The 16,609-nt window shown below is 32.5% G+C and overlaps 1 protein-coding gene across 9 annotated transcripts in view; it reads left to right on the top strand.

Annotated features, from left to right (window-relative positions):
* PCDH15 (protocadherin related 15) overlaps window positions 1-14,223 on the top strand; it is a 1,819,045-nt gene extending 1,804,822 nt beyond the window's left edge. For 3 of the 9 annotated variants that reach the window (XM_055274344.2, XM_055274343.2, XM_055274342.2), the window contains 2 exons: window positions 9,881-9,989; window positions 13,367-14,223. In XM_055274344.2, coding sequence (XP_055130319.1) covers window positions 9,881-9,989; window positions 13,367-13,918 — 661 coding nt within the window. In that variant the 3' untranslated portion in view covers window positions 13,919-14,223. Of the gene's footprint in view, window positions 1-305; window positions 372-2,508; window positions 2,528-4,217; window positions 4,257-8,922; window positions 8,994-9,880; window positions 9,990-10,992; window positions 12,454-13,366 lie in introns of those variants that run through there. The other 6 variants (XM_055274338.2, XM_055274337.2, XM_055274340.2 and 3 more) reach the window with 5 other exon arrangements.
* Window positions 14,224-16,609: the final 2,386 nt, after the last annotated feature.

The raw sequence follows: 16,609 nt of genomic DNA, 5'->3' as shown, positions 1-16,609 counted from the left end.
GCATAGAGAAGGGTACAATTCTGAAATACAGGCAAAACTCATGCCTAATAATTACTATTGGAAGTATATGAATATAGGTTGAGAGCCCTTCAATGCATTATTTCAGAGGTTTTCTTCATCCCTCATATTTCTTCAATAATTTGACCTGGCATTCCTATTAACAAGATCAGACAGAAAAAAATCTGTAAACCTAATTATTTTTATTAGCCCATCTGCTTCAAATTCTTTTCATCCAAATCAAGAGTAATTACTTTCTTGGGGTTCTTGAACATGATTTTTTTCTTTCTTTCACTGAAAAACTTCAGTTGGAGTTTTTGTTGGCAGCTGGTCATATGCATGAGAACTTGTGCTATTTGGCGGACTCTGACAAGGTATTCACAATTGTGTAAGCCTTTAATGTGAGTGTGTCTTTTCTAAGCTAATATATACCAGCTTTTTGCAAATGTAAAATTTGTAATTTCTTGATAAATCTATAAATAGTAACAAAAGAAATATGAGAAATCCGAAAAACATTTTTGTATAGGTACCTACAGCCTTATTAAATTGTTATATTGCCTTTTTCTATAACAAACATTTTACTATTTACATAATCTAAAAGTTTTATTATTATTCTCTACTTTTTAATTGAAACATAGATACCTATGTTTTATATTTAAGCCAGTCTTTTTCTGACACATTGTATTTGGAGATTCCTAATGTCATTATGATACATTATAAAAGTCAGTTAAAATATCTTCTATATGAGACCTTTTAGTATTATTTGAGTACACAAGCCTAAATATTCTTCCTCCTCTCAAACCCTAACTGCTTACAACCTGACAACCAGACAGTAGAAAAATAACACTTTTTTCTCAATATTTCTTATGATCTCATTAATGCATAAGAAATTATTAGACACTTTTTAACTAAAGACTCAAGAAAGATGACCATACATTTGTCATTATTGTTAAAAGTAAACAGTGATACATATACATCATATAAAATAAATAATACAATTGATTATGAATTGCATAAAGAGGTGCATCGATATTATATGAACTGGCTTTATAAGTATCAATAGTCATGTTTTGAAAGCACACAGGGTAAAGTAAGTAGTAATTCTGTTACGTACCTCTTTCAAGTAACTTTCTGCTTTTGAGCCAAGACAAGCAATACAAATAACCAAATAAAAGGCAATAAAAATGTGAATGGAAACATTAACATTTAGTTATAGTTTATCTATTGATATTTTATTTTTCACATTGATGGAAAACATTGCTGATAAAAGGAGTCAGAAGAAATATTCTAAAAAATAAAGCCTGGCTTTGGTTGGATATTTTATAAGGTATATGACTCAGTTGTCATTATTAAAACCTAAATATGAGCTTTCCCTACCTGAATTATTTCTGAAAAATATAAATTTGGTAAAAGTTGAAAATGTCTACAATTCTAAAGGCTCTGGAAGAATTATCAGTCTTATAAATATTGGCAGAACCATGTAAGCACTCTACAAAATTCACTGCAGAACCATTTTAAAGAATAAATTGAGAAGCTTTAGTAAGCATTGTATTTACTTTTTTACAAATAGTTTCAATATACAATGCATTAACCATATAAGATGCTTTCTGATAAGTAGAATTACTTTGTGAAGGCCTCAAAATTTTTTTAAAAATTTTCTACAGAGATTGTTTTGTTGGATTTTAGAAAGTTATGCATGTGCCTCTTTGTAATAATTCTTCATTACACTGATTAATTCTACATAACATGGTTGACAGCATCAGTTTAACACTTTATATTAACTGCTTAATAAATAACACATAGAACATTTTCATTATTAGTAACATTCAACTTTGAAAACTCTATCTATATTCTTTTCTCCCCCTCAAGTACAGTCAAGTGTTTCACCATCCTGTGATGTGTGAACTTTATAAATCTTTATGTAATACTGAATATTTGGCTATTAAAGCTCTAAAAACTTCTTCACTTAATTTCTAATATTATAATTGACCCTGAAAGGACAGTCAATAGTTTGTATTATTTTTAGAATTAAGTTAACATAAAGAAAATATCATACAATCATTTGGAAGAATATATTCAATCACAGACATAATTTTCATCCTATGTTTATTACATTCTTCATGTGTAAAACATATCTCCTCCCCTAAGGATTAGTATATGTATCAAGACTTGTGTATAAGAGATCATTTATAATATTTTTTATCCCAATTGATAATAATAGAGTCAAAGTTTGTCATTATACACTATTGAAATAAAACAGATTTTGCATGTTTTTTTTTGCTATATGGACCGAGGCTCTGGGTTGATCATTATTTTAGTAATTCAGGTATGAAACCATGATCTTCCTGTTTTGATAATGCCACAAAATATACTTCCCACTGAGATAGTGTTTAGTAGAAATTGTCTTCTCAGTTTTACTCAGACTTTTTTTTAAAAAGCCCTTATCTGTCATTTTATTTAATATGAAAATCTAAGATGTTTAATACTGATTTATTTATTTCTGCCTTGCAGGAGAGGTTATGGATCAGAGGTAAGGGCTTTATGGTGTTAATGTCATAACAAGCGTACTAGGAAAATACTTGTGTAACAGGCAAGACTAATGTACATTCTTTTGAACTAGGTTATTTTCTTTGATTTCAACAAAAACATATTAGTATGTTATGCTATTTATTTTCTTTTAAATATGTTGCTTCCTTGTTTTAAGGTTTTAAATCTGTTATTCAATGGTCAAACATCACTTGCTTACCTTTTTAAGGATACATTTATTTTGTTCTGCATTACTATTACTCAGTATTCTGACATTTCCCCAAAATTTATTTGTCTAAGGCTATACATCTAATTTAGAAACTAGGATCACTGCCTGTAGTCCCAGCTATTTGGGAGGCTGAGACAGGAGAATTGCTTGAACCAGCAAGGCGGAGATTGCAGTGAGCCAAGATCAGGCCACCGACTCCAGCCTGGGCAGAAGTGAGGTGCTGTCTCAAAAAAAAAAGAATATAGGAATACTTAACTTTTGATCTTTTTACCAGTTCAAGGCTCCATCCTATCACTATGTTAAAGCTTGATATCCTAAAGATTTTAAAAATAATCAAAATGTTAGAAAGCTCTGGGTTTTCTACTGTGTTCATTTGATTCTGTCTGCAGAGAACCTACTGGGCATTCTGGCCAATAGTATTTGGCCAGCTGTACTGCAGGTGATGTTATCAATAAAGTCACTGCGAACCTAGTTTGATTTAGCATACAGCTTCTCAATCAAGAGAAGTATATGACCTAATAAGTATACGACCTAATTGGATTATAGTTTAGAATTCATTATGAGTAAAATAACTAACTCACCAACAACTATAGTATAAAAAGGATATCCCTTCAGTCAAATGGTTGTTCTACTAGCCAGTTTAAACAGTGGGTTCAGCGATGGAATTACCTCCCAGAACCTCACTACCCACTTTTCCAATACTTAGTTTAAGATGCTGTTTTCCCTCCAAAGAGTTACTAACCCCAAAATTTGAATTGTGTATGTTGTTTTTATCTGGTTAAAGTCTGTATTATTATGAAACAGATCAATGGTGACTGTATTAGCTTTAAATAAATGCAAGTGAAAGAAGGAAGAGGCAGGAAGCAATTCCTACCAAATCTGATAATTAGTGACTTTCCTAATCATTCTGAAAACACACTTAATGTTTTAGTGCAAGAAATCCACACTTTGGTAAGAAAAAGAAATGGAGAGCATGTCTTAAATATATTGATAGATACATTACAACTTTTATCATTTTGTGTGTTCTACTCTTCTTCCCAGTGAACCTTATCATATTTAATGTGATTGGGAAGGAAAAAAAGAAGGGCAACTTAAAACAAGGTTAAACTTGATAAAAGTAATTATATGACACATAGTACTTTTAGAAACATAAATAACTCTTTGTACTGTGGAGCTTAACAAAACAAAAATCTGTATAGATTTCTGTTTATTAAGGCTATTAAATTTGTCATTAACTAAAAGAATGATGAAATTAAAACAAATGAATTCTTATTTTATGTTCCAATATAAAGAATTAGTTAAAATGTTTAATGCTTTTGGTAGCTAACACATGAATAATGAATAATCCCAAGGAAACATGTTTTAAACTGTCGCCTTTTTTTCCTCTCTTCTCAATCAATCGTGATCTACCTTTCCCATCTGAATTATTTTCTAAATCTTTTTCTATTTTAATTTCCTTTGACAGCAACAGCAACTGCTGAGGCCCTCTCTTCTTAAACCAGAGGTACCAATTTTCATTTTCTTTTCAACCTCACTGAGCCTTCACTGTGACTTTAAGATCTATTGTATTAATTCATGTAGGCAGAGTGGGTGTCTGCCAATGTGGCATAATTTTAAAGGAAAAGAAAAGAGTCTTTCAAAATAACTTAAAAAAAAAGAAACCAAGAAATCACCTCCTGAAGTTGCTGGTAGCTCAACTTCCAAATTTTTAGCCTCATTCTCTGGGAATTAGACAAATAAGCCCATTATTCCTAATAAATACAAGCCATTCATTGAATGAAGCAATTAATGAACCCGATCAGTAGTTACTTGTCTTAATCAGTCTGAATTCATCTATCCATTCCTGACATCAGATTTAGATTATGCAAAGTTTAAAGACAGAATGCTGATATCTGTACGTAAATATCATTTTATGTGATTCAAAATACCTCTTTTGGACACATATATTACAAATTGCCTATGGCACTTTCTTCTGCAATGTGAAGAAGATATTTAGTTGTATAATAAATACATATTATTTACTTATTATGTTTATATATATAATTAAAAATAAAAACACAGTCATCCTACTTTTAATTGTATGGCAAATTTAGTATTTCATAAGCTCCACTTACAAAAATTTTATTCCTTTTCCTTGAGTACAGAATTCTATCTTTGCTAAAAAGAGGCATTTCTTGGTTAGAATCTCCTCTCCAAAATCTGGAGGTTGTGTGGCAGGAATGTTAAACTTTTATAAGGTTTTAGCAAAAATTTCCATGGAGAGGGCTCCATAAAATTTGAATTGGAAAACTCAGGGTTGAAATCCAAACACCAATTACTTTATGCAAGACCTTAGTCAAGATATACATCTGCTGAACATCAATTTCATCTTCTATAAAATGTTAGCAGTAATATCTAATATGTAAGTTCCTAGCTCAACAACTGGAATTAACAGGAAGAAATTCAGTATATTACAATTATTGTTGTTTTTGTTTTGCATCAGTATAAATGTTTATAATAATTAAATATTAAGTTAATGCTATGTTTTCCCTGTGTGGACAGCACAAATGAATTTAAAAAATCACATTGTTTGATGTACCCAAGAAAATCACTAGTATGTTACTTTGCATACTTTTCTAAAATCTAGAATTCACCAACTAAGGGGTTGTTAGTCTACTGGGACTGTGTTAGTCTAAAGGGCCAGCATTTCATTGTTGGTTGAGGTTGACTCATGGATCTGACTGGTCAGCAGTTCCTTACTTGATTTTTTTTTTTTTTTTTTTTTTTTTTTTTTTTTTTTTTTTTTGAGACGGATTCTTGTTCCGTCGCCAGGCTGGAGTGCAGTGGCATAATCTTGGCTCACTGCAACCTCCACCTCCTGGGTTCAAGCGATTCTCCTGCCTCAGTCTCCCGAGTAGCTGGGATTACAGGCACACGCCACCATGCCCAGCTAATTTTTGTATTTTTAGTAGAGACGGGGTTTCACCATATTGGCCAGGATGGTCTCGATTTCTTGACCTTGTGATCTGCCCACCTTGGCCTCCCAAAGTGCTGGGAGTACAGGCATGAGCCACTGCACCCGGGCTCCTTCCTCAATTTTTTTTTTTTTTTTGACGACTGATGCTCTGCTCTTCATTCATGGGTGGTGGAAGCATCCAAGAGGTACCTTTTAGATCATTTCCTTCTGCTAGTTCTTATCCCTCTTTACTCAACTCAGAAATAGAGTGACTGATTGAATCAAGGGCTATCTTGCTGAGTTTCCTGGGTTCCTATCCGCATCCCTTCTATACTTATCACATTTTTAATGCAATTGATGCCATATACATTGTAGCTAGCGAGAGCTGAGCATTATTTTCCCTTTATGAAGAAAAAGTATTTATGTAAAGAAAATTCTTTGATGCTGACTTCTAAAATACAAAATCCACTCAGTTGCATTATTTCTCCATAAATATTTACTTGAAATTTTTATTTTGCGTTTCTTACTATTACCTAATGTTGTTAAAAGTCTACTTCAAAACTGTTTGAAGTTATTTTCTCAGTATCTGTATGTATTTAATTAAACATGCATTGGTCAAGCAGTTTGAAAATATTAGTTCTGAGACCTATTTGCTTCATTTAAACCAGTATCATTACACTGAGTTTTACATACCTTAAAATTCTTAGCTTACCTACAGGAAACGTTTTTACAAAGTACTTAGTTTGAAATAACTTAAATCTAGACTTTTTGTCTCAGTTTCTTCCAGGTCTTTCTTAACCTCATTCCTTCCCCCACTTCAACCTTCCTATAATAAATATATTTTTGTTGAAATAAAACCTACGCCCATAAAAAAAGTATAAACCATACTGTATAACTAGATGAATTTTTACAGAGTGCACATACCCCTCAAGCTCCTCTATGTCAACACCTAGATATCAGTTTTCCTTCTGGCCTGTAACATATTCTTTAGTCTGTTCTTGAAATGTATATAAATAGAATGATATAATATATTTCATTGGTACCTGACCTATATTGCTCAACATTCTGTTTGGGAGATTCGTTTATGTTGTTATGCGATGTAGTAGTGTGTTTATCTCATGGACTTTTGCATTGTTTCCAATTTGGGACTGTTATGAATAATGTGTTTTCTCACAAGTGTACATGTTTCTGTTGGGTATTTAACTACAAATTTAAGTTCTGTGAAAGAAGAAATGATTATATTTAATTTAGTACTATTGCCAAACATATTCTAAAAAGTTTTACCAAGTAATAATCTCTCCAGACTTAGATGAGAGTTTTAGCTGTTCTGTGTCCCTGCAAATACATAGTATTGTTCATCATGGGTTTTTCTAAATATTAGTTATTCTGGTGAATTAACTATACTAGTTTTAACATCAAAATTGGATTCCTTTAGAGTAGGATCACAAAGTATTTGTAAACTGCAAAATTATAAGATAGAAGTAATGCAAACGTAAATACCTACAGCATCTAGGGTAGTAATGTAAGCGAATGGAGTTTATTAGACACAAAGCAATAGCAGATGACAGATTTCATAGTGACTAGGGTATAAATGTAGAAAAGTGTCGTTGGGGATACTGTCATAAACAGGAGAGAACATGCTTGCTGTAAAAATTAATCTCATCAACTAGATTATTGGAATGTAAAAATAATGATCCTAGTGTTTCCATCTTTTGGAATGTAAAAATAATGATCCTAGTGTTTCCATCTTTTTATTTTTCAAGAGAAACCAACATCCATATTTTTGGTGTCATTTTCTGATTAGCACTGTTAGTAATGAATTCAGTTTTAAAAAATGATGTTGGCCACACCAAGCACAACTGAGGGTCCTTATCCATATCAATCATGCAGGCTGTAAATTTCCACACTTTGTAAATGACATATTTGTGCCCTCAGAGGAGGGCATTTTTTTCCTGACTCATTGCTATCCCGGGATCAACAAAATTAAATTTTTACAAATAATAGATGATAGAAATATGTACCAATCTATTTTCCTGTGAATACCTATCCTTTTCCCTCCTCTCTTCTCGTATTCCATTGCAAAATTAATTGGGTTAACCTTTGTCATTTAACCTGCTTAACATGTTAAAGTAGAATTTAAAAGGGAAATGTAGAGAAATTGCATTTGATAGTTATTAGAAACTGTTTTCACATGTATATCTATCTCAAGAAAAACATCTTTCTATAAGTAGAGTTTGACAAAAATCAGTATGTTTAGAGTTTAGAACTGGAAATATTAAAAGGACCTCTATTCTAACAAATTATTTTTTTCCTTTAAAAACTTTAAATTTAGAGGCCAGGCACAGTGGCTCACGCCTGTAATCCCAGCACTTTGGGAGGCCGAGGGGGGCTGATCACGAGGTCAGGAGATCAAGATCGTCATGGCTAACACGGTGAAACCCCATCTGTACTAAAAAAAAAAAAAAAAAAAAAAAAAAAAATTAGACGGGAGTGGTGGCGGGTGCCTGTAGCCCTAGCTACTCGGGAGGCTGAGGCAGGAGAATAGCGTGAACCCTGGAGGCGGACCCTGCAGTGAGCCAAGATCGTTCCACTGCACTCCAGCCTGGGTGACTGAGCGAGACTCCGTCTCAAAAAAACTGTTCAGACAAACAAAAAAACCTTAAATTTAGAATTAGAAGTGTGATTTAAAGTATAAACATCCTTGGGAAGCATTACACGTTAACTTAAATTATTGTTATCAGATGATTTTATCAGAACAGCTTCAGTGAATAGAATAATACTGGGTACTAGAAAACTGTTAGTGGGGAGGTGAAAAAAAATGCTGTAGATAGTGTTATAATTTTTCTTAAGGCCAACATCACTTAATAATTTAACTTAAAATTGAGTTAAATATTAACTGTCTATTGATAATTTTAAAAGACATCCAAAAACAAGTGAAAATGCTCATCTGCAAGTTTTAACAGATTTGCCGTTAGAAAAAAATTACTTTTTCCTCTTCAGGTCAAATTATATAACCTTATTTTGTATCAAATGGTTACAGCCAGAAAAAAATGAATAGATTTGACTAACACTTTTAAATAGAGTTATTTTAATTGCTTTAACTGACCCTTGTATTTAAAGTTATTTTGGCAGGAATGTTTTGAGAATCATCGAATTCTAGGTGTGGAAATCTGACTTTGAGCTGAAACGTGATAAGAATTTGTTTTCAAATGCAATTTTTCTTTTTGAAAAATAGGAATTATCCATGGAGTCTGGAATTGATCCTGGCCAGGAATATGGACAAGATTATTACAGTTATGAGCATGGGTACATCTTCAGATTTTTTTAATTCAGATTCTTATTTTAATATTTTATTAATAGGAAATTATTAAATGATTATTACTAGAATTTGTTTTTAATGTCATGTCGATCTCACTAGTATAATATTTGAAAATGAATAGTATATCTAGCTTTATTTTTAACCAAGTTGTAACCATTTTTCTATATTGAGTTCCATATTGATATTTTACATTGACATTGCAATTCTAGAAATGCGGTAAAATTATTCAAAATTATTTATATGGGAAATAGATGTCAAACATATTTGCTCAATTCCTAAATTCACCATTTCTTTCATATAAGATGTTAATGTCTTATCTAATCAATCAGTTTAAAGTTTTGCCCAAGAGCAGCTAGTTAGGAAGCAGAAAACACACCTTAGAATCCACTGATAAGTGTCTCAAAAGTCACTTATACACATATAAATTAGCCACTTTCAAAAAAAATACTGAAGAAAATTGTGAAAACCATTACAGACCACGTTTGAAGCAACTTTTTTGCTACCAAGATACAGATTTAATGTTGTGAATGAGCCATTACACTTTTCCAAAGTATCTATTTTGTGTTCTGGATTCTTCAGCTAGTTAAGACACAATATGGCTTTTTCCTCATTCTAGTTTCTCCAAAAACGAGTATCTGAAATAACTCAACTCTCTTTATTGTTATTCCAGGGTACCATTATGGCAAAAATCACTGGTCATCAGGTAGCAGTTCTTACTCTATAGTTTTGTAACTAGTTTACAAGGAGCCTGATAGGTGCTGTGTAAATATCTGTCGATTGAATGGTGGAAGAAAAAGAAGGAAACAGATCACTCATGGTAGATTCTACAGAAATCACATGACAAACTGTTTAAAGCTGTAAGTTTATATTACAGGTATGAAATGCCTCAATATGGGAGTCGCCGTCGATTGTTACCACCAGCTGGACAGGAGGAATATGGTGAGGTGGTTGGTGAAGCTGAGGAAGAATATGAGGAGGAAGAGGTAATTACTGTAATTTTATTATGTAAGATAATATTCCAAGAAAAATGTTGTTTAACCCTACATGACCAGCGGCTATGGAACATTTTCAACTTTTAGAAATTCCTTTCATTTAGTATGTATTTCCCATAGAAATTTAACAATGCTGACCGTTTCATTGCCTTGTCTTTGGAGGAAAATTACTTCTTGATCATTTAATTTATTTCCTTCTAAAAGTGTTAAACATTTGGAAAGGCCACAATGAAAATTATGTTTTCTAAAATTCTAAATCTTGCTCCATAAAGATATTATAATCAAATATATTTTAAAGTTCTGCAATACAAAGGTTACTTTTGTTCCCATATTATCTAGCAAAACTAAAAGTCATGAAAAAAATATAGTCTCCACCTTTCAATTATCAGAGAAAAGTAAATTATTTCCACTAATAATTTTCAAGGAATAATGTAATTTATGTTTAAATTAGCATGACTCATTTCTATAAAATTCTTATACTTTGTCTTCACTATTTACTTGGCAAATTTATACAAAAACAACACTAACAACAAATAAATGCCACTGTGGCTTTAACATGTGCAAAATTTCATAAAATAGATTTCTCATAAAATGAGATAAATCGTCATATTTTCGTGACAATTGAAAATTCTTGAAAATTTAGTTCTAGGGAATACAGAAAGCTATTAACCAAAGTCTAGTGACAGAAGAAGGAAGAGACAATAATTCTTTCTTCTTTATTTGATCTAAGATGCAAAATAAACTTTGAGTAACAAGAAGGAAATTAATATATTTGGGTATTGTAAAGTACAAGCTAAAATACAATAATTTATTTTCTCTTAATCACCTTCTGTCTATATGCAGTAGAAATTTTTGTGATTGTTTTCTTAAGCCAGTTATATAACATGCATGAAGCTATCACCCCCAGATTCATTCCTGCGTAATTTACATCAGACAAGGTCATATCATAGCTATCTCCAAGCTGACACTTCAATTGCATTTTCACAATTTTCAGGAAGAGCCAAAGAAAATTAAAAAACCAAAAGTTGAAATTAGAGAGCCTAGTGAGGAGGAAGAAGTAGTTGTAACTATCGAAAAACCACCAGCAGCTGAGCCTACATACGCAACATGGAAGAGAGCCAGGATATTCCCAATGATTTTTAAGAAAGTTAGAGGATTAGCTGATAAAAGAGGAATCGTTGACCTTGAGGGTGAAGAGTGGCAGAGACGCCTTGAGGAAGAAGATAAAGATTATTTGAAACTCACGCTGGACCAAGAGGAAGCAACAGAAAGCACTGTAGAATCAGAGGAGGAATCCTCCAGTGACTATACTGAATACAGTGAAGAAGAGTCTGAGTTCAGTGAGTCTGAGACTACAGAAGAGGAATCTGAGTCAGAGACACCCTCTGAGGAGGAGGAGAGTTCTACCCCGGAATCAGAAGAATCCGAATCCACAGAGTCAGAAGGAGAAAAAGCAAGGAAAAACATTGTGCTTGCAAGAAGGCGGCCCATTGTTGAGGAGGTCAAGGAAGTCAAGCGTAGGAAAGAGGAGCCACAAGAAGAACAAAAAGAACCTAAGGTGGAAGAAGAAGAATACTCAGAAGAAGAAGAAAGTGGACCAGCCCCGGTGGAAGAAAGTACAGACCTTGAAGCTCAAGATATCCCTGAAGAGGGCAGTGCAGAATCAGCTTCGGTGGAAGGAGGTGTGGAAAGTGAGGAGGAATCAGAATCGGGTAGTAGTAGCAGTAGTAGCGAAAGTCAGTCTGGGGGTCCATGGGGCTATCAAGTACCAGCGTACGACAGAAGCAAGAATGCAAACCAAAAGAAGTCGCCAGGAGCAAACTCCGAAGGTTACAACACAGCACTTTAAAAGAGATCACAGTAGGTGGGAGTTTTGCTGTGATGAGTGCTCTCGTGTGCAGTGCCTTCTGTGTGTTCTCCCAAGTGACACTTGAAAGGGAGCAAATCGATCATGATTTTGATATGACTTATGATCAGAAGCATGCCAGAAAAGTGAATATATATGTTGTCCAAATCAATTTGTATATTAGACTGTATTAGAGTAAAACTGACTAATCCTTCCTATATTAGTAAATCAGAACACATGCAATCATCTAATCAATATTTATTATTTACTGGTAGGATTTTTGTTAATGCAATGTGGCATTATGTATTATCAGTGACACTCTATTGGAATGGATGGCATATATATATATATAAATATATATATACACACACAATATGTATGTTTTTATATCATCTTTCAAAATAAATACTAAGACAAGCTTCAACAAATTATATCTTTAACAGTCTACTTTTGCATATATGTACATTTCAACTGGCAAAGGTATTATAAAAATTATCAACATGTTCAAATAAGTTTGTATCTGCAACTTCAAATATTAGGAATTCAGTGAAATAACATTTTTCAATTAAAAGTTATTACAGCTTATTTTCTGTTATTATGAGCTACAGTGGATTTAAAAATAAATGTAACACGTAGAAAATTTTTTCTAGGTAAATATAGTTCTGAAAATCAGAATGCATGCAATGTGTTGATAGTTCACATATTCCAAAAATGCAATACTATTTTGAGAAAAACACAGTATTGCTTAACTCTTGCTTCTTGCTATTTTTAATGTTGATTGTTAAAAGTCAAATGAATTGGTGAAAATGTCCAGTTGCTTACAAAAGGAAAGTTTAGTATAATTAGCTTTCAGTTTTGTGTATTACTAGGTAAATGATGCAGGCTGAGAAGATATTTCCTTTTAAGTTAGTTAGTATATCCAAATGGGACAACCCAGAAAACCAGGATATGTCAAGTAAATAAATGCATTAAATTATACATCAAGTAAATAAATAAAGTAAATAAATGCTTAAATTATACAAAATGCATTAAATTATACAAAAGTTTTGGCTAACTAGAGAATACATTAAAAATTAGAATGATGTGGTTTAAAAATATTTTTAAAATAGTGGGAATAGAAGCGTTAATATGAACAGAATATACTAAAGCTGTTCATTCCTTTCAATTTAACTTTCCTGAATAGTAGAGCAGCTGTCAAATAGTGGATCAGCTCCTTAAATAAAAGTAATACATTTTTTTCCATGTGGATCAGTAATTTGATCTAAAAGAATACATGTGTTTCCTGAAATGTCTGCTTTCCAACTCAACAATACATTTTTCAAACATTAATAAGCTCTAAAGCCAATAAAGGATTGGTGAAAAGAAATGTATGTTAATAAAGACTGGCTTCCTTCTATCTCTCTTGAGTGATATACCTTTGATAGCTTTCTAAATGTCATTGTTTTGGATTTCACAGGCAATGTAATCATTGCCTTTTTAATTTATTTGATAGTGACTCACATCTTTTTGTTTATTTTGCCAGTGGGCAAGAAAAAGAATGATCAAGTTAGTTGTTGATCGAGAATATGAAACCAGCTCAACTGGAGAAGACAGTGCTCCTGAATGTCAGAGAAACCGTCTTCACCATCCTAGTATCCACAGTAATATCAACGGCAATATATATATTGCACAGAATGGTTCTGTGGTGAGAACCCGCCGTGCCTGCCTCACGGACAACTTAAAAGTTGCTTCCCCTGTTCGACTGGGAAGGCACTTTAAGAAATTAGACAAGTTGGCAGTGACACATGAGGAGAATGTGCCTCTGAACACATTATCAAAGGGGCCATTTTCTACTGAGAAAATGAATGCAAGACCAACTCTGGTTACATTTGCCCCTTGCCCTGTGGGGACTGACAATACAGTGGTGAAGCCACTAGGGAACAGGCTGAAAAGCACAGTTGAACAGGAGTCCATGATTGACAGTAAGAACATCAAGGAGGCTTTGGAATTTCATAGTGACCACACACAGTCCGATGATGAAGAGCTTTGGATGGGCCCCTGGAACAACCTCCATATACCAATGACAAAACTGTGACCAATTTTTTAAAAGATATTTTAATTTTTACTTCTTCCATTTTTAATAAACTGTGCTTTTTATTGTCACTGAGAAAACAATGTATGGAATTTATATCATGCACACAAGCTAAAACTTTGAACAATATGCTTTAAAATTTTAAAAGAGACAGATTTGCACTCACATTGTTATCAATTAATCGTTTTTTCCCAGAAAATCCTTTTGGACATACTTTCACTAAATAACCTATCGTTTAAACATTTAGCTGTTTTGTTGGGTCTTGAATTTTTGTTCGTTTTAATAAACAAGAAATAATTACTAAGTAATCATTTATATTTTATTGATTAACATAGATTAATTTCTAGCTCCACAAAACCTTTTTAGTACATGTAATTTTATTTCCCATAGCCAAAAGGGCAAAAAAGAAGTAAGAGGATATTTACAGGCAATGAGTTTATACAGCTGCTGTCTACACTGCCCTAATTTTTAAAATGAAAGCTAGAATTGCAAAGTAAAGTAAATGAGGGGATCACCTGTAAATTATTTTAAATCATGAGCTTGTTTTCTTTGTTGTCCAGTATAAAGGTTTTCACATTTTACCATAAATACATTTATATCTTGACCCTTTAGGAAACCACTTGAAGTCATATGTCTTTTTATCAATATTATTTACAAATATCTGGTCCTTCCATCTCATATCAAATATGGTAGATAATTTAGTTTAATCACTTGAGGTTAAATAATTATTTGGAGCAACATGGAAATCTCACCCTTAGCAAAAGCTTTTAGGGAAGTGAGAAAGGTTCGAGTAAGCAATAATGCATCTAGAACGACAATTTCATAATGGAAGACAAGACATGGTGAGGTTACGGAAGTCTCACATTAATGTCACTAGACTTCTTTAATAGTTTGTAAACCCAGCATATCAGAGTAAAGGAATTTGGCAGGGTTGAAATTTATATAATATATGAAGCTTATAAAGGCTATGAATTCATAACTTCGAATGTTGTGTTTAACTTCTTCCATTTTCAGTTTATTTATAGAATATTTTAATGCACATATTTATGTGCCTAAAATCCAGAACCAGGAAATCATCATTGCCCAGGCATTTTTTAAAATCAAAGAACATAGTCTTGATTTTTTACCATTGAATAAAGCACAGTGTTTCATCATAAATAGAAATGAAAACAGAATATCCTTTAAAAAACTTGCCTTGTGTGTTGCTTATTTTCCAGATGTAAAAAGAATGAAACAATATAGACTAAGAGAATTCAGAATTCTATTGAATATTACTTAGTATGATATAGATGTAGCTCACTTCAAATTTTGCACAGTATTGACCAAGTTCAGGTTTTAATGAAATTTCCTCATGCATGCTTAATTAATATATGGTTGAAAGATTGAATAATGCACTATTATTTATTCCCCTCTTACATGTTTCACACCTTAAAAATTGATTATTATGCTATTTCCTCATTTCCAAAGTGAATGAATTGTATTAACATAAACTTGCCAACTTGTGAGAGTAGTATGTTTTTACTTCAGATTTCCAAGAAAATATTTGAGATCAAATACAGTAAGATCTCATCTACCTTATTTTATTGAACATTAATGCATTCCATACCCTTGCCAAAAAAAAAAAAAAGCCTAGTGGCATTAGCTAGGAGATTAGAAACACAGAATCATGACCGCACCTCCTGGCCTGCCAAACAAGCATCCACATTTTCAAAAGATCCTAAGGTGGTTTATATGCATATTAAATTTTGGAAGCAATGAAGTGCGGGGCTTATTCCTTCAAGCACCAAAGCAATGGTTTTTAGTATAGGATACTTTGTATAGGAATTAGATTAAGCATATATTTCTCTACTAATTCAATCGGAGGTCATCAAATATAATTTAATATTATCTTGATACCCCCAAATCATCTCAGTCAGCATCCCATGATATTCTCTCTATATACAGCTTCATACTGTGTTTTTGTCCTTTGATTTCTGGCTGTGACATTTAACTTATTCTGTTGTTGTGCCTTTCTCACATTTTTTTCTTTCAGTTTGTAGCTTCTAGTATCCTGATGGGAAAGTTTGTGTTTTTTGTTTGTTTTCTTATTATTGAAAAATCATGAAGCTTAAGATGGGAATTAGGTACATGGATTCAACCAAATGTTTTGCGACTCTTTCTTAGACGCTTTCTTTGGTTACCAGTAGATTTGGAAATCTGATGTTGGCAGAAGTCTAGTGGCCTGACATATGAGATGTCACTGTATTTTAAACTACATTTTTTATGAGAAAATATGCAAAATTTTACAAGCCACTTAGCAGACACATTTCAGTAATTTAAACTTGATCATTTCAGTAAAAACAATCATGAGGTCAATCTGTTACTTAATGGAGATAGTATAAAGAGAAGCAGAATTCACACAGAGCAACCAAACCAAATATTTGGTCAGTATATTTTTGGGTAAAGTAGAGCAGCAAAATTATTACTAACTAACTAAGTCTGGATCAATCAAGTAGTTACTTTAATAGAACTTTCACTAGTCTATAAATCCCTGACTCAGGATTAAAACTGTGGAACCCAGAGGAAATACCCAAGTATGTTTAATCTTAAGAATACTTCATATAAATAACGTTTCAGTGTAAATATTTATAAAGAAATTGTTTGTTATTTTTCCCAGAAAGGTGTAGGAAGGTTTTCTTGTTCTCAAGCAGCACT

The sequence above is a fragment of the Symphalangus syndactylus genome, chromosome 4 (genome assembly GCF_028878055.3).
Source record: "Symphalangus syndactylus isolate Jambi chromosome 4, NHGRI_mSymSyn1-v2.1_pri, whole genome shotgun sequence".
NCBI lineage: Eukaryota > Metazoa > Chordata > Mammalia > Primates > Hylobatidae > Symphalangus > Symphalangus syndactylus.
This window is presented reverse-complemented; position numbering and strand designations above follow the sequence as displayed.